The 21,000-nt window shown below is 35.2% G+C and overlaps 1 protein-coding gene across 10 annotated transcripts in view; it reads left to right on the top strand.

The window, feature by feature from the left end:
- The window catches only part of MYO5A (myosin VA), a 158,773-nt gene that overhangs the window by 51,318 nt on the left and 86,455 nt on the right, over positions 1–21,000 (top strand). For 9 of the 10 annotated variants that reach the window (XM_036218230.1, XM_036218224.1, XM_036218226.1 and 6 more), the window contains exons 3-9: positions 2,297–2,468; positions 4,341–4,485; positions 11,928–12,084; positions 15,367–15,510; positions 17,705–17,786; positions 18,398–18,505; positions 20,240–20,346. In XM_036218230.1, the coding sequence (XP_036074123.1) occupies positions 2,297–2,468; positions 4,341–4,485; positions 11,928–12,084; positions 15,367–15,510; positions 17,705–17,786; positions 18,398–18,505; positions 20,240–20,346 (915 nt within the window). Of the gene's footprint in view, positions 1–2,296; positions 2,469–4,340; positions 4,486–11,927; positions 12,085–15,366; positions 15,511–17,704; positions 17,787–18,397; positions 18,506–20,239; positions 20,347–21,000 lie in introns of those variants that run through there. The other variant, XM_036218232.1, reaches the window with a different exon arrangement.

The following is a 21,000-nucleotide window of genomic DNA, read 5'->3' as shown; positions in this document are numbered from 1 at the left end:
AGCTAGGATTTAGAGCCAAGAAATTCATCTTCATAGTCTGCTCATAGTCACGATGCTATATTGTAATGACAATAAGGACTTTAAATCCCAGTAGAGGGAAATTCATCATGGGCTGCTTTGTCAGAGAATGCTTCAAGGAGGAAAGATTTTGACTGGGTCCTAAATGTAGATAGAATTTGGATTGAAAAAGAGAAAGGGGACAGACTCTGTGAGGATTGTATTTTGGAGATCATAAAAATAACAAGTTGACTGGAGCAGAGATTTAAAAAGATTTGTGTTCTAGTTCAAGGCTTGCATATTAAGGTACCTACTGTATTCCATGTTTAGAGGTGGCAAAAGGTATGTTCTCTGACATCAGTGTCCAGTAAGAGAAATAGTTATATTTATGAATTGTGCGACCCATGATATAATAAATATAAGCAAGAAATAGAAGTAGAATAAAGCAGGGAGGGGTCGAGGGGGTACTGGTAAAGGAAAGTGGTCAGGGAGGCATTGTTCTGAAGAATGACTAGACAGGGGGAGTACATTTCAGGATCCAGAAGAGCAAGAAGAAAGTCTGGAAGGCATGCATAGTAATGTCCGTTTGGGGAACTGCACAAGTTTTATGTCGTTGGGATGTAAAGTGGCAAGTACAGGACTGGCAAGAGGATAGGGGTAGAACCAGATCACAGAGGGCCTGGTGTTCATGCTGAATCTCTTGGACTTCAACTGCTGTGCTACAGTTGAAACATAGTTGATTGTAGTGTTTATAAACAGAGGAAGGATGCCAGGTTTGTATTTTCAAAAGGACTTGTTGGTGGCCCCATGGAGGATGAATTTCAGGAGAGTAGCACAGGGGCAAGGAGATGAGTTGGGAAGAAGATAAGGAAGAATTAGGTGAGATTAGAGGACTTCGAATGACAAACTAAATGTTTATTCAACATTTATTGGTCATCTACTCTGTATGAAGCACTTTGGGCTATGTTTTCTTATATTAATTCTCACAGCAACCCTGTATGTTGGTAGGTGGTATTATAACTATTTTCCAAATAAGAAGCCAAGGCTCAGAGACATTAAGTAGTTCTGCCTGAGATCGTACAACCAGAAGTGGCTTTCTTTTATGTATTGCAGGGACCGGTGCAAGGACCAGTTTATTATACCCTAATAAACAGGCAGAGAGAGGTAGAGGGGGAGATTGTAAATTTTCTTCCCTTTTAGCATAGTTCATTCCAACCAGCTTTGAATATTTGGCCTCTGTATATCTCTTCAATATTAACAAAAGTGGCTTTTTAGAAAACCCGCTTTCCCTCCTCACAATCAAATTGTATTTTTTCCCTTTTCACTTGTTATATGTTATTTGCCTTTAATACATAGTTGAACTGACAGTTTCTGTGTTTGGCTTTGCTATAAAGCCATATTCCCTTGGCTTTAAAGTGAGTAGTATTTCTTAACTTTTGAGGCAAAACTAGAAGTACAAATTAGTAGTTGATAGATGGTCATGGGGATGGGGAGCATGGCATAGGGAATGCAGTTAGCATTAATATATTGGCTAGGTAGAGAGCCAGAGGAGAGAAAGAGTAATTAGGGGGATCATTTTATAAACTATATAAATGTCTAACCAATGTACTATATACTGAAATTAATAAAATAAAATTTTAAAAAATCAAATGAAAACTGTGGATCGTCTTTCAAAAAAAGTGCACATATGTGTATGTATTTACACATGTACACATGTTGCTAATCTCAAGGGATTCTTGGGCTTCTTGGAGTTCAGGAGTTCCCAAGTATTTGCTACAGGCTAGGCATTGCCTCATTTAATTTTTACCACACCCCTGTGAGCTGTTTCTATTATGCACTTTTTATAAAGGAAGGGTTTAGGTTAAATAATGTACCCAAGAACAAAAAAGAAGTACAAGTTTGAGGATTTGAATCCAGGTGGATCTGACTCTAGAGCCAAGGTCTTGACCACTCTGTTATACTGCCTTTCATTTATCACAGTTGAAGAGGCGGAAAAAAAGAAAAAAGCTTAAATAAAGATTAAAAACTTGGTTATTTAACTGGGTAAAATAATGTAGGCTACGACTTCTCAAACTGTATTAGCAAAAATTGTTAATGAAAGTTAATACATCTAGTGAATAAGAAGACTCTCCTTATTTTTTGCTATTTCCATCAGTCTCTGCACTTTTGGAAGGTGTCAGAAATATAATGTGTTTAAAACTGAGAAGCAACCGAGGAATAGGAAGTAAGAAAAATGCATGAGCTTGTTTCATGTATATGGCTTTGACTTATCCATATGTTATATCTTGTGTATTTTCAGGATTTGGAGTATCGTCTAGATCCAAAGACCAAGGAACTGCCTCACTTAAGAAACCCTGACATACTCGTGGGTGAAAATGACCTCACAGCCCTCAGCTATCTTCATGAGCCTGCTGTACTCCACAATCTCAGAGTTCGCTTTATTGATTCCAAACTTATTTATACATATTGTGGTATGTAGTGTGCCTTGCTGTCTCAGAGGACTGTGAATGCTTCCCTCTAATGGGCATAGCCTTGGAAATACTCTGCATGAGGAAAGGAGGATGCGGTTTGATTTTCTCTTAGAGACAAATTCATTTCAGGCTTATCATAAAGATTTACCAGTGTTCATTAGCTGGTTGCATTTTATGCTGAAAAGGCTCTTTTGTGAACTTACATAATTTTTCTCAAAATGAAAAGAACTGGGCCCGGTTTTTGGATTTCCCCCCACCAGAGAAGTCGTATGTCAAATTCAATGCCAATTTGCCAGTTATTTTTATCTCTTACAAAAACTGCTACAAGAAGAGTCAATGTCCAAAGACTTATGTTCAGGGCTGATTTGAGTTGATTGTTCTCCTTTTTTCAATTGCTTAGAAATGGAGGACTGACTTGACTCATAGTAACTATTCCAGCTTGATCTGCTTGCATGGGCCCATGCTCGTTGCCGTATTTGCTTTCAGGGACCCAGCTCAGGATTCTTTTTCTCTCTTAGAAATTAAGCGTACGCGTGTGTGTACATTTGAGTTCCTTTCCCTCTGTCCTTTTCTTTTCTATTTTCTTCTTATTCTTTATTTTCTCTATTGACTTCTTATCTTTTTTTCACTACTTGTTCTCTGAGACAGATCCAAGATTTCCATTCATTTCCCTCTAAGTTTATTTGCTTGGAGTATCCAACTCAGTGCTATAATTTCTTAATTACCCTCCTGTTTTAGACAGGAACAGATAGCTTTTCTTCTGAAAAGAATTTATATCTTTTATATCCTTGATATTAACTATTTTTCTTCCTTTTCTAGTAACCGAATACTTCTTTTTCTAAATTTTCATTTTTCTTTATTTTTCCTCGTACATATGTAACCTTCTTGGTGAAGCCTTCCCTTGCCCACCCTCCTATCTAAATCACAAACCCCTTGTCCCTTCCTTAGTATCTATCTCCTTTCTCTTTAATTTTTTCTCCTTTTTCCTTACTACTATCTAACCGATGATATATATTTTACTTATCTTGCTAATTGTTTGAATTTCCTATTAGAATATAAGGTCCATGAGGGTAAAGATTTGTCTTTTTTTGTTTACTATTATAAAGCTAGCACTTAGACTTGAAACATAATTGGAGCTGAAAAAATATTTGTTGAATGAATGACTTCATTATGCTAATATATACCTACTGTAAAATGTAAGGAAATACAAGAAAGTATAAAAAGGAAAATAATTACATAAATAATTACATGTAATTCACCACCAAACAATAACCAATGTCATGTTGACATATCCTATATGTTTGTATATGTGAGACAGTATAAATAGATATGAAATTGGAATCAGTCTCAGTTTTGTGTCAATCAGTTTTGTGTCATGTTTTCCTATGATACTTAATATTCTTTAAAAACACGATTTGTGGTGGTAGCATAATAGTGTGTCATCTGGATATTACAAAATGTATTTAACGACTAGTATATATTTTATGTTTTCACTTTTCACTGTTATGAATCACATTATGATAAACATCTTCATTTGAAAATAAAACCCTTTGCATTAATCTCTAGTTATTTAATTTAAATAAATTTTCTAGAATTGGATTTTTTTGGTTTAAATATTTAAAGTTCTTTGAACATTGCCACAATTTGTATTATTTTAAATAGCCTAGTTTAGTTTTTACATGGTGTTGTAGTTAGGACTAGGTATAATGGGTTCAGAGGCAAAGGCTATGACATATTTTTATCCTTAACAATTTGTTAGTCCAGTATTAACTGAAATTGAAATATGTGTTAATTTTGATTCTCATTTTACCAAGTTTGATGTGCCCATTAGGATATCATTGACTTCTTTTTCTTTTTTTACTCCTTCACCAGGTATAGTCCTAGTAGCTATAAATCCTTACGAACAGCTGCCTATTTATGGAGAAGATATTATTAATGCATACAGTGGTCAGAACATGGGTGATATGGACCCACATATCTTTGCAGTGGCTGAAGAAGCTTACAAGCAAATGGCCAGGTTGGTGGAAGCTCTATTTATTAATTCATGACTGTTATTTGATGTGATAATTTCTTCTTTGCTGAGCTGCAGTATTTTAAAATACAGTGAATGACAACTTGCAAATTATTATTAAATAAACAGCCTTAATGTAGTTTGTCTCAGATAGTAACAAGTGTCACAAGTTTAAGAACCTATATATTTTTAAGCTTAAAACTGAGAAAATTTCATCTATCAGTATTACTGTTTCCCTAAAGTTAGAAAAAAGCTCACCAGTATTTTGTATAGAATTGAAGCATTGCAGTACGGAGTGAGTAACGCAGGTATAACCTGAGAACTGCTAGGCAGAGAAGGAATTGCATGGAATTCTAGAGCCTAAAAATAATTTCTTAAAAATTTTATAGTGCTCATTAAGAACTATATCACTTGTTAGAAAATATTCTTAAATATGAAAGCTTGGCTCGTACCATCTTCATTACTGGTAATCCACAAGTAATGTTAGATTTATATAAATATTTCTGACCTTTTACCCTTGGATTTACTTTGATGTTCTAATATTACCCCTCCTCCCCCATTATTTCCTATGGGTCAGCCACTGGATATGATTTCTTAACTGGAGACTTGTTTGTCGTTTTTCTTAATAACTGGCAGTTTGTTGGTTTGTTGGTTGGTTGGTTGGTTTCTTGACTTATAGTCATGAATTGATGTTTCAGGATCATTTCTTGCCATTTTTTCCCTTACCAAATGAAGATGTGCCATCTTTACTATATGTGAACCCTAGTGTTTCTCATTACCAGTGCTCCTAGAAACCCCTCACATCTTCAGGGAAGGTACAATTCATTGCTTGTTCAATAGACCTTTATTGAGCACCATCCAAACACTATTTGGAGCATAGGGGACACAGCAGTGAACAAATTAGACAAAATAGACAAAAATGCCTACTCTAATGAAGTGAGGTATGATAAACAATGAAAATAAAGGTACACAGGCTGTCATGTACTGTAAAAAATAAATTTAGAAAGGAGGTAGGGAGTGCTGGTTGGGCCAGAGGGCTCAAGGAGGGCTTCATTGTAATCCTGCCCTTTTTTTTCCCCCCTAAATTTAAAAAAATAATAATTTCAGACTAACCAAAAGGTTGGAAAAATAGTACACTCGGGACCACCTGTGACACAGCTACCATGTGGTACCAAGTAGCCTATTTATACAAACAAACTTGAAGTACTGCATGCTACCTGACAAGGAGAGTTTTATGTATGGTATGGAAAGGTGGATTAACTTACATTACTTAATAGCTGCCATGTTTAGATACCTACAATGTGCCAAGCATAGTGTTAGCATGTTACCTCTAATCTTTGTTACATCCCTGGGAGAAAACATCATCACCTCCACTTTACAGGTGAGGAAACGGAGGAAAGTAACTTAGCTATCTGCTAATAAACAGTACCTGAGTGCTGAGATTTGAATCCAGCTCTGAGACTCCAAAGCATTTCTTCTTTGTCATTTAATTTTTTTACTTTCAGCCAAGCGGCCTTACTCTAACATGTTTAAACCCCTCAGCTTAACATTGCATACTTCTATATCTGCACTTTTTATTTAGCCTAGAATATCCTTCTCCGTTTTCCTTTATCTGCCTGATTTCTATTTATTCTTCATAATCCCAGTCAAATTTTACTTCTGGACCACCTCAGCTCTCAGTAAATAATTCCTCTTCAGAATTCTTTATTATGTGAATTGGTGGCTTGCTAAGTGCTGTCTACCCCATAAGGTTACAGTAGGAATAAAACAGTAACTATAAGAATCTGTAAAAGTTATAAACAAATATTAGCTACTTCTGTTATGGCATCTTTATATTAGTTGCAGAGGCTCTGTACTGATGGAATAGAAAAGTCAGATTGCCATGAGAGGATCTGATAAGCATGTGACAGGCTTCTCACCAGGAATTGAATGACCTCAGCATGTATCTGTAGAGAATGCTTATTTTCATTTTCTGAATAGTCTCTCTGCCTCTAAAGCACAGCTTTCCTAAGTGCCAGCACACTCTTTTATAGTAAATATTTACACCTTAAAATTAATACTTATTAGTGTCATTGAGAACTTATTGTCTAGTATAAATCTTTAAAGTTTAAGTCTTTTTGGGATTGATCAAAAGTAGTAGTCATAGAGACCAGAGTAGCTTCATTTTTGAAAGTCATTATAAAATAGAAAAACTTAACAGCTCTCTAATAAGAGAGATAGGGATTAGAGTCTCAAGTGAAGCCACATCTTTAAGTCACCACAATAAAAACAGTTTTGTAAGAAAGTATCATATTGCACTAACTTAATGTTTTCTTTTTTTAAACATGGGATCAAATAAAGAGAAAAATAATTAGATTAATTGCCTGAGAAAAAGTAAAACTCTAGGTTCTGTTTTACGTGACCATGTTCACTTATAAGCTAAAAATTAGATCTAGGTGCTTATACACTTTATGAGCTAGGGTACCTGGCAGCACCCAGTGGGTAGTTATCAGAGTCAACATCGACGTTGGTGGATATATTAAACTGTGTTCCACATGAGTCAGACCTGAGGGAAGCATTACTTAGTTTCCTCATTAATGACCTGGATGTGAATTGAAAGTATGCCCATTATATATGCAGAGGATAAGTTGATGGTATTGGAAGATATGAATAGTATTCAGTGTGACCATGATAAACTAGAGAGATTACAGTTTTTAAAGGGTAGAATTTAGAGGGAAAATCTATAAAATAATACACCTGATACAAAGTGAAAACTTAATAGACATAAGGAAAGGCTAGACAGACCAAATAGAGATATTGATACTATATAGATACTGAAGACCATAGAAGAAAAATAGACTAAAGTGTAAAAACTCTCTTTTTGTTCAACCAGAGTGGATAATCTATCCTTGAATAATTTTTTCCCTGGGGTTTTCAGTTTCTCTACATGATTAATTCCCATTTCCCTTTTCCTTCACAATTTGGTTTCTCCTAATAACCATGTAAGAGTCAATTCAAGGCAAGGAAGTAAAAGCAAAAATAAATGAATGGGGCTATATCAAACTAAAAAGCTTCTTCACAGGAAAAGAAGCCATCAACAAAACAAAGAGGCAATCAGCTGAATGGGAGAAGATATTTGCAAACATGCCTCCTGTAGGGTCTAATATCCAAATCATACAAAAAACTCATAGAACTCAACAACAAAAAAACAAATAATCCAATTGAAAAATGGTCAGAGGACTTTAACAGACACATCTCCCAAGAGGATATATAAATGGCCAACAAACATATGAAAAGATGCTCAATTTCACTAGCTATTAGGGGAATACGAATCAAAACCACAATGAGGTATCATCTTACACCAGTTAGAATGGCTTCATCAACAGTACAAGTAACTACAAGTGTTGGAGGAGTTGTGGATTGGGGAGGGCAGGGGGAAAGGAACCATCATACACTGCCGGTGGTACTGCAAATTGGTACAGCCGCTATGGAAAACAGGATGGAGGTTCCTCAAAAAATTAAGAATAGAATTACCATATGACCCATCAATCTCTCTTCTGGATATGTACCCCAAAATTTTGAAAATGTGTATACATAAAAATATATGTACCATGATGTTCACTGTAGCATTATTCACGGTAGCCAAGACATGGAAACAACCAAAATGCCCTTAGATAGAAGTTTATATGATGGAAAATGTGGCACATATATACAATGGATTATTACTCAGCCATAAGAAAAGATGAAATACTGCCATTTGCAACAACATGGGTAGACCTTGAGATTATCATTCTAAGTAAAATAAGTTAGAAAAGTTCAAAACCATATAATTTCACTCATGCGGGGTATACAACTGAATGCAGCAAACGAAAAAGACAAACAGAAACTCATGGACACAGACTGTACTGGAAGACTTTTGTCAAGTTAGCTATCACGTAGGGTGTAGTGACAGAATCAATCATACAGAAATTAGGAAGAGATCATTTTTCTAATCATATTGTAGAAAGTAATCTGAAGACTGCTGATACAGTCCCACAGTGGCACCACAGTGAGAACTGTTTTACTAGAATGATTTATCCTGAAATTAGTGATTACCAGAGGGAAGGGGGCAAGGGAGTAAGTAGATAAGTGTAAAGGGGGTCAAATATAAGGTGACAGAAGGAAATTTAACTTTGGGTGGTGAACACACAATACAATAAACGTGATGTTTTATTGAATTATATACTCGAAACCTATAGATATTATTTTATTAACCGACGTCACCTCAATCAATTAAAAAAGAAAGCAAATTCAGGCATCACCTTTTCTGGCAAGCTTTTTCTGACATACCCTCCTCACATCTCCCAGAAATTCCATAACCTTCCATCATGCCTTCATAGTGTCCTGGGTAGTCTTCTTTTCTTGCAAATTACCCCACTGCATTTTAACTGTGCTTTTCACTCTCCATCAATAGGCTATGATCCTAAAGTTTTCTACCTTCATAAAGTGCTTGGTAAATAATGGCTACTCATTACATGTTTGTCGAGTGAAAGAACAATCTAAGAGCCATAGCGCAAATGAATAGAAAAGAGTGGACTCTCTTGTTAGTCACCTTGAAACCATACAATTTTTATCCCTGGTGTGTTAGTTTGTCTGTTTTCTCCCCATATCTATCATGCTCTACTTGTTTTTCCTTTCATATGTCTTTATTAGGAATTGCCCTTCTCTTTTCCATGTCTCTTCTTGGCTCCTTCTTCTCTCTGTCTCTGCTCTTGTCCTATCTTTTTGGCATTTCTTCCTATGGCCAGATAGGACTGAAAAACATTTTAAAGACTTTATGGTACTTATTTTATAAAGATTTCTGATTCTTGTTTTTAATTTAAAAATTATTTTATATTTTTATCTTTGTAGCGCTTTATTGATTTTGACCATCTCTGATTTGAGGGTCCTCCAGTGAAAAAATGTTGCCCATGTCACAATCTGAGTATCTGTGGGCCTGTCCTGTTCCAGTTGTCCCAAGAGTTTGCCCTGGCTTAGAGTACAGGCTGTGGCCAGTCCAGCATCGGAAAAATCAGTTGCAGGGTTAGTTCGACTTTTAGATCATAATACTTCAGATGTTGAGGGGGACTTTAGATGCCATTTAATCTTAAAGATGAGAAAATTGTGACCCAAAAAGGTCATGTAATTACTCAAAGCCAGGAAGCTGGTAAGTGACAGAAGCGAGGACTGGAATCTGGATTCAAAGAAGTTTGTATGATGGAAGAGTGGTACTCATTTATATATTGGAATGCTCTGCTAGGCTTTGGAAAAAAGATAATTCTCCCTGCCAAAAAGTCAGAAAAATATAAGAAATAATAAAGTCCCTTAAAAACATTTAAAAACTATTGTTTATGTGGATAGAAGATCCTATGGAAAAGAAAATATATCTGGCATGTGCTTGACATTAGTGTCTATATGTGGGTATTTGTACAAATCTCTGTAATACATTTGAACAATCTTGATCTTATTGCCTTTAATATTTTTCTTCTTCCCCATATAGTAGGAAGATTTACACATAAATCTTTAGGTTAGTTGATATAAAAGTTTTTCATTAAGATTTGAAATAGCTTTTCAAAGGCAGTACAGTTTAGAGCAGTTCCTATTAAAATTTCCTTTTCATCAGATTATTGGCAGCCTCTTCACCTAGTTTGCTATTAGAAGTGCTGGGAGACTTTTGTCAAGTTAGCTATCACATAAGGTGTAGTGACAGAACCAACCATACAAGAATTAGGAGGAGACAATTTTTCTAATCATATTGTAGAAGGTAATCTGAAGACTGCTGATATAGTCCCTTGATTAATGAATTAAAAAGATGAATTTTGAGGACATTTAAATGACTGAAAAAAAGACAGTGGCACCACAGTGAGAACTGTTTTACCAGAATGATTTATCTTGAGATCAGCCAAAAATGAACAGTGGCAATGGAGTATCCAGGACAGTCTAGGAAATGAGGTTCAAGGAAGTTGAACCTCAATGTAAAATAATTGTTATAAAAATAATGTTACATACAAACTTGTACTATAATAAGCATTAGACATTTCATAGTGTGTCACCAAGGTCCTCCTGATTTTCCGCACAGTTTGGGAGTCAGAATGTTAGGAATAGGCTGCTATCTAGCCCTGTTAGAGTAATGTGAATGTATTTATTAGGCCTGTGCTGGGTATTTCCACCACATTTTTCCAGGTCTGTAATATAAGCCAGTGACCCCCATTTTCTCAAAAAAAAAAAAAAAAGAACCTTTTCCTTAGAAAAGTCTTAAATTCCTATTCTGGAAATTTACTAACATGAATGGTTGATTTCCTACTACTTTTTTATCTCTTAAACACATTTGCCTCTCTCAATCATGATCACTACAACTTTTATTTAGAGTTTGATAATTTTTCATCTGGACCTCCTTGCCACCCATATTCCACATTGCTGCTAGAGTGGTTTTACTGATTGGGTTGTGTTCTTTTCCATTTAAAACCCTGCAGTGGCACTCAATAACCTTTAGGTGAACTTCAAATTCCTTAACATCTCATATAAGACCTTTATGACCTAATTCTTGCTAACTTCTGCAACCTTATCTGCTGTTGCTCCATTTTCATCCAAACAGAATTATCTGCTTTTTCCTAACTTCTCATGTGTCTGAGCTTTCATATCTGTTACTCCTTTTCCCTGGAATGTTTCCTTCCTAACTTTCTCATCCCTTGCCTTCTTGTACTCCTCTTTCTAGACCTTGTTCAGATATCATCTCCAGGGAGTCTTCCCTGACTACCTGCTCCTTCTCAGTGCCCCATCATATATAATTTTGAAATACTAGTCTGTCTTTTCTGTTAGACCATCAACTACTTGAGGATGCAGATAATGGTTCATGTAACATATCTCTAGTATTTAGCACAGTGTTTGGTATGTAGGAGGTGTTTGATAAATAAATATTTGTTGGATAAATAAATCTCTTTTTAAAGATAAAAGGATATCTTCTGTAGCAGAATAACCTTCCCATCTTGCGGCCTTATAAGATAGTTTCACTAAGAACCTTTGAAGTCATCTTGTTTGTTTTTAAGTTAAGGGCAAAAAAGGTTCCACCTTTCATTCAGTTATTTTGACGAATTAAAACTGACTGCTGGTTTTATCTCAAGAAGTGGAAATTTCCTGCTTATGTCCTAGTAGAAATCATAGCCAAAGCAGAGAAGCTGATTTCTAGGCTAGATTGCTCATTGAAGTTCTACTTACTGATAATCAATACACATTTACTGAGCATTTGTAATATGTCAGGCTCTGGACTAGGTGCTGGATATTAAATAAACATGACATAAGTTGTTATCCTCAAAGAAATGAGTCTTATGAGCAAGTTTATCACTAAGAATTTTTGAGTCATTGCGTGAATGAATTAAAGGTAATAGTCTTTGAGTTTTGACATATTTGAACAAATCAGCCAACACTGTCAGTTATTCTTCTTTGTCTTACAGAGATGAACGAAATCAATCCATCATTGTAAGTGGAGAGTCTGGGGCAGGAAAAACAGTCTCAGCTAAGTATGCCATGCGATACTTTGCAACTGTAAGTGGTTCTGCCAGTGAAGCCAATGTTGAGGAAAAGGTCTTGGCCTCCAACCCCATCATGGAGGTAAGACAGTGGCAGCCTTGGCCTTCTTACTATATTCTTTTGGTAAGAAACATGTAAAAACAGTTGATTGATTCAGCACATGTTAGAAGATCTGGGATCTCTCATCCACTAAAAGTAGGAGAATACTTCTCCACATGTTTGTAAGAGATCAAGGAAAAATAAAAGTTCACTAAGGTAGACATTTTGAGTAAAATCAGCTAAAGAGGAATCTACTTTATTTCCTCATCCTGGATAATTAACCTGGCATTGAATTGTTGCCTCTAAATAGCTCACAGTGGTACTTCATTTTCTGAAGTTTCTTTCTTATTAATTGACTCTGTCGTTTCTTGTACTAGAAGTGTAAGTTATTCATTTCTCCTAATCCTGAGTTCTTTTTTAAGCTCCTTCCAAAACATAGGAGTTACTATGTTTAAACATGAATGAGTTTCATTATTCCTTTGCCCATATTTCATTTTGTGTACTTAGTCCAACCTATTTTGCTATAAAGTTTTGATTTTTTTTCCAAATTTTAACTGTAAACTTAAATCTCGACCTTGTAAACATTGTTCTTCTTGTTTCTGTCAAGCATATCACACAGTTTTAGGTTAAAAAAAGAAATTTGGTAACTATAAATTCTTGAGAAAGGAAGAACCACAAAAGGCTGTCCTTTCAAAAGTGGAATATGTATACAAAGTAGATATGCTTATGCCAAAGAAAATGGACCTGTTTGTGTGAGAATTTGAGTATTTTAGGATTTATAACTAGAGAATTATTTGTTCAATATGATTTTAGGAAAGTTACATGTTTGTAAGTAGTCTCATTAAATGGAGAAAAGTATGTCTCATTAAATGGAGAGAAATTAGTTTGGACATGCAGAAACCTTTTTTATTAAAAATTCAAATTAGCATTTTTATTCATGTTTTTTTCCTTTCTCAAGCCTATTTGTCACCCAAACACAGACGGAGTTTAGAACTGGCCTGGTTCACCTGTGGTACAAGTGGTTTTTGCAATAATCAGTCCAGAGGTAATTGTGCCTGGTTTGCAGTGCTGTGTGTGACACATCAGAACAGAATGCCATGACCCCTTGCCTACAGAGCTGTCCCTAGAGCAGCAGGACTTCTATTCTTGGGGTCAAGAGGTCAAGATCAGCTGCAGAAGTTAAGAGGCCTCCTGGAAACTTTCATCCTAAGATGGAGTCAGAGAAAATTCTTAGGCCACACTGTATCTTAATAGTTCTTTTTTTAATCTTCAATAACAGTAGATGAAGATTTTCATCTCTATTTAGTTAAGAAGAGTAACTCTGTCAGCATTTCACTGACATCAGTAGTAAAATCAAGACCACAAAACTTTTTTCCTTTAGCAGTTTTTGCTGATTGAAATGAAAATAGCATTAAGGGAGGCTGTTGTATATACACTACTTATAAGGCTGAGGGGCAATTAGGGGGAAGGGACAAAATGTACTGTTTACATATAGAACCTTTGTATATCAGGTTCAAGACTTAGAATTATATTATTTTATTTTTGAAAAGGACCCTAAGGCTCATTTTTCCTAGTCAGTTTATTCTTGAAGCACTAAAGCTTAAATGATGGCAAGTTGGTAATAAGGCCTGGTCTGATACCCACATCTTCAGATTTCTATTTCACTTGCTTCTTCTGCCCTTCTTTGTTCTGTGTTTAAATACCTTTTACTCAAAGACAAAGGAGTCTATTTCAACCCTTGTCTACTCACTGTCTCTTCACACAGAGTGTACTATTGTTTTAGCAAGTTGGCCACTCTGACTCCCACTCTGAGTAAATGCGGGGAGAGATAACATATGGAAGGTGGGATAAGAGTCAAGGGTGGAGACGAAGCTGTGACTCACCCTTCCCCCAACTTGCTTAGCTGGGGATAGGAAAGTGCCCAAGACAGTGCCTGGTAAGCACTAAGTAACTATTACTGCTGCTTCCCATGCTACTCTTTATCTGCTCTTTGACAGAATATATTGTGTTGAAAGAAAATATTGCATTTATCATTAATTTCCTTTTCTAAACAAAATAAGAATACTGGGACTATATGGAGACTTTTTAATGTGCTTTTTATAGTATCAAGAAGGAGAATATCTGAGTGAATATCTGTATTGTTCAGTTATCTTAGGCTGCATTAGATCACTCTGTTATTTTGCTGGGAGGATAGCTTTCAGTCATTCTTTCCATTTAAAATGGTAACCTGAAATTTAGCAGCGTTCTTATTGCTGAAACAAAATAGGGCAGTACCTGCCCTGTATTTCAGAGAGTGAAAATACATTTTCTTTGATGGATCAGAGAATCTAATGTGTTCACTTTTGTGGTTATGTTACTGTTTTCATCACTTATAGTTGTATTGTTTTTTTAACACTCCAGCACATTTTCACATCTTTCTCTTTGTTATGGCTTCAGTATACTAAACCTAATAGTCACAGGCTTTGCACACGTGAAAGATATTAATCTTATGAAATTATCATATTGAATATTTAACATATGCATCATGTGAACACTTGCTTTCTTAACTACACTATGTTTTTTGCTTTGCCTTGAAAGAAAAATGTATAGAAACATGCTACCTAAATCAGAAAGGAGTACATATGCCATTTTAAAATTATATAAAAAATTAGCAGAAAGTTACATTCTCTGCATTCTATAGCAGATATTACACAAGTTAGATACAGCTATCAAAATCCAAAGCCAAATGTTATTGTATCTAGTTTCTGAAAATGGCTAATACTCTCCAGATAAGCAGTACACTGGACCTTTGTTGTCACAGAATAAGATGGTAGAAACTTCTGGCCAATGAGATCCTGAACACCAGAGCAACATTTTCAGGAGAATATTAATTTGTCTTAATCAGCTTGTTTACATAAAACAGACTAAGATTTTCAAGAAATCAAAACTCTGACGTTTGACTAAGATGGCTCATGCCTTAGAAGCTCCTGGGCCCACCCATCCTTTTTTTTTTTTTTTTTTTTTTTTTTTTTTTGCTGGCATGAATATATTCAGATACTGCAAATGGTATATGAAAACCTCACAGCTGCTGATTTATGTTTACTGTTTATGAAAATAATTGTGTGAGAATAACAGGGCAGATACACACTATTACTGTATATCTGTGTGGTTGTGCAGTGAGCAAAACAAACACTTCTGTCTGCAGGGGCACAATTGGTTCTGTTCTTAAAAGAATCTGTTTAAAGGGTTGTGTTCTATTGCATTCTTTTTCTCCCTAAACCTACTCTGTAGATGATATGTCATGAACTGTACTACTTAAATCTTATTTTTTCTCTTGCTTCTTAGTCAATTGGAAATGCTAAGACAACCAGGAATGATAATAGCAGCCGTTTTGGGAAGTATATTGAGATTGGTTTTGATAAGAGATATCGAATCATTGGTGCCAATATGAGAACTTACCTTTTAGAGAAATCTCGAGTGGTGTTCCAGGTAAGGAGGGCATGTACACACACACACACACACACACACACTTGTGTTAGATTGCCATATCATTCCAGAGCTCACACTTACTGGTCTGCATTTTATTTCCAGATACTCTTGAGCATATTATGACAATATTACTACAAACCACATTTGGACTGAAACATGTAAAATGATGCCCGTTAGAGGCAGGGGGCTACTTATTTTACTAATAGTCTGTAGGACTAGGCCCTGGTTTAGGTTTAAGGTTTTTGACATTTTTCTTCAGATACTTATAGGAAAAGCTTAGTTAAAAGGTGCTATTAGTTTAGTCTTATCTTTCATATTTCCCAGTACATAGGAAAGACATTGGTTTATGTTTTCAATAAGTTACAGTTGGAACTCAAGTCAAGAAAAAAATTCTTTTACTCTTTCCTTCCTTCTCCTCTCTTAGAATATTATATTATGATATTGTTTAGGTAGAATAACGAAAGTTAAAAAATCGTCACAACTGAGTTGTGAACTACTGTCAAAGAACACACTCAAGTCTGTGTACAGGATTTCATTCACATATCTGCTCTTGGTCCTTTATTTTTATTTGTAAATGGGAAATACTACATATTTATGGGTATACTAAGGAAATGTGTTCTTACCATTGGAAAATTCCCCCAAAGGGCCCCCGGTGACCTACTGCGTGCTGTGGCACCTGGGTTTCTGTAGTCCCTTAACTGGGTGCCCAGCGCACTGAAGTTCAGATTCCCTTGGCACTGCCGTGTGGCAGAGTCTACAGTTTCCATTGCTCAAGTCTGTTGTGGCTTTGAAGGTATCTGAGAGTCATGTTTCAGCAGCCTGTAACTACCATGGCTTTGACTTTGGTTTGTGTCTGATTTATGACCACCTAAACTATAATACTTGATTGTATAGTATAGAGTAAGGCCATAGTTGCTCTCCTCCATTATTCTAATATGATTTAGGTACACACAGGGCAGTGGTAATATGTACACGTATATACTTGTATAGGTTTAAAAAAAAAAAAAACAAAAGCTTAGTAGCCAAAAGAAAGAATGAGGGAAATATGTAGATCTAAGAGAAGATTGACTGTAAATAATACAAATTTGATTGAGAGGTAAACAATTAAAGGTTGAGTATGGTGACCAGAGGCTAGTAGTGCTTAAGACAAAACATAAAGACAGGCCTAATCCTGTCTTATCTAGAGATATTGAAGCAATTCCAGCTGTTTCCCAATCCCCAGGGCTAAATAATATCTAGGATGTTGGGTATGTCAAAATAAGTCAGACAGAGCATACTGTCCTTCATGTACAAAGATGACCAAAGCATTTCTATACATCCCACCTGCTTTTCTAGTTGACTGTAAGCTGAACTGTCTGATCTTTTACCTAGTCATGCTAATGATCACTGATACATTATTAATTTATTCAGTGTCTTCTGCCCTGTTATAGATTTTCTTTACCAGACATCAGCCCACTTTGGGCATCAAACCTGAATTTGGACTTCCTTGCACTATTCTTTAGTCAGTTGAATACACTGCAGAATTCGAGTATATGATAGTAGAGTCTCAGGATTCAGTTTTGCATGAATATAATATTATAATAGTTACAACTGTATTTTTAAAGTATATAAATGGAAAAACTAAGACGATCAGGAAATACTGAGAAATTATCTCAGAATTGTACCTGATTCATTTTCTATTTTATAAGATAGTTTTATTAATATTAAAATATGTAAACTAAAATGATGTAGAAAATTTAGTACATTTGTGGATTTCTTAAAACAACCACAGTAGATGGTCTAGTCTAAAATATGGCAAAGATAGAATATTCTTTTTCAGTTGAAGTGTTAGGAAGATCGTGAATCTAAGAGGATACTCTGAGAAAATACTGAGTATTCCAAAATAAATGGTTTTAGCTTCCCCTAAAGGCACTGATCTCTTATGACAATGCCATACATCAAGCTGTTCACTAGTTCAAAAAGTATTGCTATCAGATATTTTACGTCAAATGTGACTAACAGACACATACTCACATATGTGTACTCACACATGGCTAATAAATCATATGATTTAGTAATCGTAATGATGTATTAGGAAATTTGGGAAAGGACAACTTATTGCACCGAGATAGTTAAAAATTAAAATTCTTTTATGATCGAATTTTCTGAGTTTGATATTAAAATTCTGTAATTGAAAACTCTTCTTATTTCAAAGGCAGAAGAAGAGAGAAACTATCATATCTTCTATCAGCTTTGTGCCTCAGCAAAGTTACCTGAATTTAAAATGCTACGATTAGGTATGAATATGGCATTAGATTTATTGCACTGGTATTGTTTTCTGTAAATTTCTGAGTTCATAAGCTTACTTGTTAAAAAAGAGATTGTCTCATACTGAAATATTTATAGGTGACTTAAGAGGTCTGCAATTAGCTTCAAGATAAACCCATGGGATGGGGAAGGAGTGAGTGGCTGTATGAATGGAACAAAATTGATCTTGAGTTGATACTTGTTTAAGATGAATGATGAGTACCTAGGGGATCATTATACTCATCTCTCTACTTTTATATATGTTTGAAATTTGCCTTGATTAAAAGAAAAAATTTCAAGGAGTTTATGTGATAGAGCCCTGTGAGGTTTCTCATGAGGGCAGCTAAGTGTTTGAAGCATGTAGATTGAAATAAAATCAATTTAGAAAAGGACTATTAATTTCACCAGTTAGGATAAATAAGCTACAAACATTTTACTTCATTTAATTTTGAGTTTTGAGGTCCACCAAAAACAGAGGCAGTGGAACTCCAGACTGTTTGTACTTACCTGTTCTATCACTTTCCCTAATTCAGAGTAGACGTGAGGGTAGAAGTCAAGTCTTTTTCACATACTGCAAATCTTTTATTTTCCTTCATTGCAGGAAATGCAAATAACTTTCATTACACGAAGCAAGGTGGCAGTCCTGTGATTGAAGGAGTCGATGATGCCAAGGAGATGGCACATACCAGGCAGGCCTGCACTTTGTTAGGTAATGTAATTTTATTCTTGAGTTCTTATGAGCTATAACTTTTTGACTGAAGAAACCAATGTTTGTAATGTTGATTTAGCTTCATATTAAGTAGTGAGTATTGTTGAGAGATTTAACATTGCTTATAAAACACATTTGGACAGCAAATGGGCACGAGGTTTTTTTGGGAGGTGATGGTAACTGCTCTAAAATTAGATTGTAGTGATAGTTGCCTAACTTTATGAATTTACTAAAAATCATTGAATTACATACTTAAAACAGGTGAATTTTAAGGTATGCAAATTTCCCTCAATAAAGCTATTTAAAACACATTTAGGGTATCAGTGGAGGTAGGACTAATTAACTCTGCTAAAGTTTTTATAAAATCTGAAACCTAGAGCTAAATGAAATGGGTTCCTATGCAGACTCACATTTGTAGGTTTTTTTGTTTTGAGTGTTTTTGTTTTTGTGGCTGGGAAATGTGGTTGAGCTGGCTAGGTGGCAAAACGATGTTACATGTAGTTTATTCTATTTTTGAAATGGCTGAGATGTCACTGGCTTGTTTCTGGTATTAAAAAATATTGAGTCTACATATAAGTAAATTATTCTTCAGAACTGTAGTGCTCTAAATTTTTACAACTTTAGTGGTAAATTATTTATTTAAAAACCTCAAAATGTGAATAAATCTAAACTCATATTTTGAAGAGTACCCTGAAGTGAGTTAATTTAATTTAAAAACATTACTAATCAGAATATAGTCCAGGACCACTGTAGACCTTGCAGAAATTCATATTCCCAGATCCTACCTCCAACCTACTAAATCAGAGTCTGCATTTGAACAAGATCCATTGGTGATTCATATGCATGTTAAATTTTGAAAAACACTGCTTTACTTCTAGGCCTAAATCTATTTATAAATAGAAAATTAGGAATTTGAAAAAGCTATAATGCACGAGGTGACAAAAACATTCATTATAAGATCCAATGCTCAATTACTCTACATATGATTACATATTTGAAAATAATTTTCCTATTTTTATTTCCATGTAAGTATATCTGATATTCTGGAAGTTATTTTCTTATTTAAAAGTGAAGCCAGATCTGATTAAAAATCAAGAACTGTCCAGCTTTCTTATCCTAGCTTATCCTTCAGGTCTTGCACTAATGCTGCATATGGACATTCACTCATCAGGGTGGGGTACAACACCAGCCTGAACACTAATCTTGGGATCTCTTTGACTTATACTTGGTCTGTAGTTAAAAGAAGTAATTAAATAATCTGACTTAAAATGGCTTTATTGGACTACAACTTGCATTTCAAGTAGATATAAATAGAAAAGATAATAGTATTAATGAAATATTTAAATCTAATATGTGATAATGATGATTATAATCTGTGTAGCACTTACATGTGTCATATATAGTGTGTTAAGTATACTACATGGCTTTTCTCATTTAATGTTCACAAACACCCTTGAGAGAGTTACAATTATTTCCTATCTTGAATGAGAAAACAAAAGCATAGAAGGGCGAAGTTACTGGCCCATGTAAGATGGCAGGTTGAAAGCTGAGCCCGGCCTTGAGCCCAGGCCTGTCTCATTCCACATGAGAGAAGCGTTGTTAACTATGACACATTAAAATGTGCCTAACATCTGGCAATATTCGACAGTTAAGAATAGGCTTAAAACTGTCTGCTGTAATTGTTTAGTTCCTGCTTTAAAATTAATCACTTGTTCATTTACTCTGTTGTTTCAGGAATTAGTGAATCTTATCAGATGGGAATTTTCCGAATTCTTGCTGGCATCCTTCACTTAGGCAATGTTGGATTTACGTCTAGAGATTCAGACAGCTGCACAATACCTGTAAGTTCAGAACAAACATAGTGTGATAGCAATTGATTTGTATTTTAGTTTTGTTGATTCTTGATGGAAGAAATATATTTGAAATCTCTATCAACATTATCAGAGAGATAATTATTAGAGAGATATATCATCCAAAGTAAAATCTCGAACTGAAAATAAAGAAATATGGATTCTAATCTGTGGTGCACAATGATTGTGTGTGCGTGTGTGTATTTGTGTGTGTGTGTGAGAGAGAGAGAGAGAAAGAGACAGACAGACATTCAGATAGAGGAGTGGAGACTCAAACTTGGATACACATCTGATCAGTATAAGCAGAGGTGGGAAATACTAGATATGCAAGTTGGATTGGTAAGTCAAGAGAGAAGAGTTTGTTTGGAATAAGTATCGAGAACTGATAACTTTATTTGTGTCTCTAGTTATGGAAGTGTAATATGGTTGAAAGCTATTGAAGAAACCGTTAGTGGTTATTTCCGGGAAGAGGGACTAGTTGGCTATGGGATGTGGTGTCTTCACTGTGATTTACATACTCTTCCACACTTGATTGTAACTGCACACTGGGAATTAAAACTCAATTCCATATGTGGAAACATTTGTTTAAACTGTAATAAACCTGGCAGTTTAAATTGTCTTCACTGGGCATTTGCGATTTTCAGT

The sequence above is a fragment of the Rousettus aegyptiacus genome, unplaced genomic scaffold (assembly GCF_014176215.1).
Source record: "Rousettus aegyptiacus isolate mRouAeg1 unplaced genomic scaffold, mRouAeg1.p scaffold_m13_p_3, whole genome shotgun sequence".
In the NCBI taxonomy this organism is placed as follows: Eukaryota; Metazoa; Chordata; class Mammalia; order Chiroptera; family Pteropodidae; genus Rousettus; species Rousettus aegyptiacus.
Note: the sequence above shows the minus strand (reverse complement) of the source record. Positions and strands in the feature narration are given on the sequence as shown.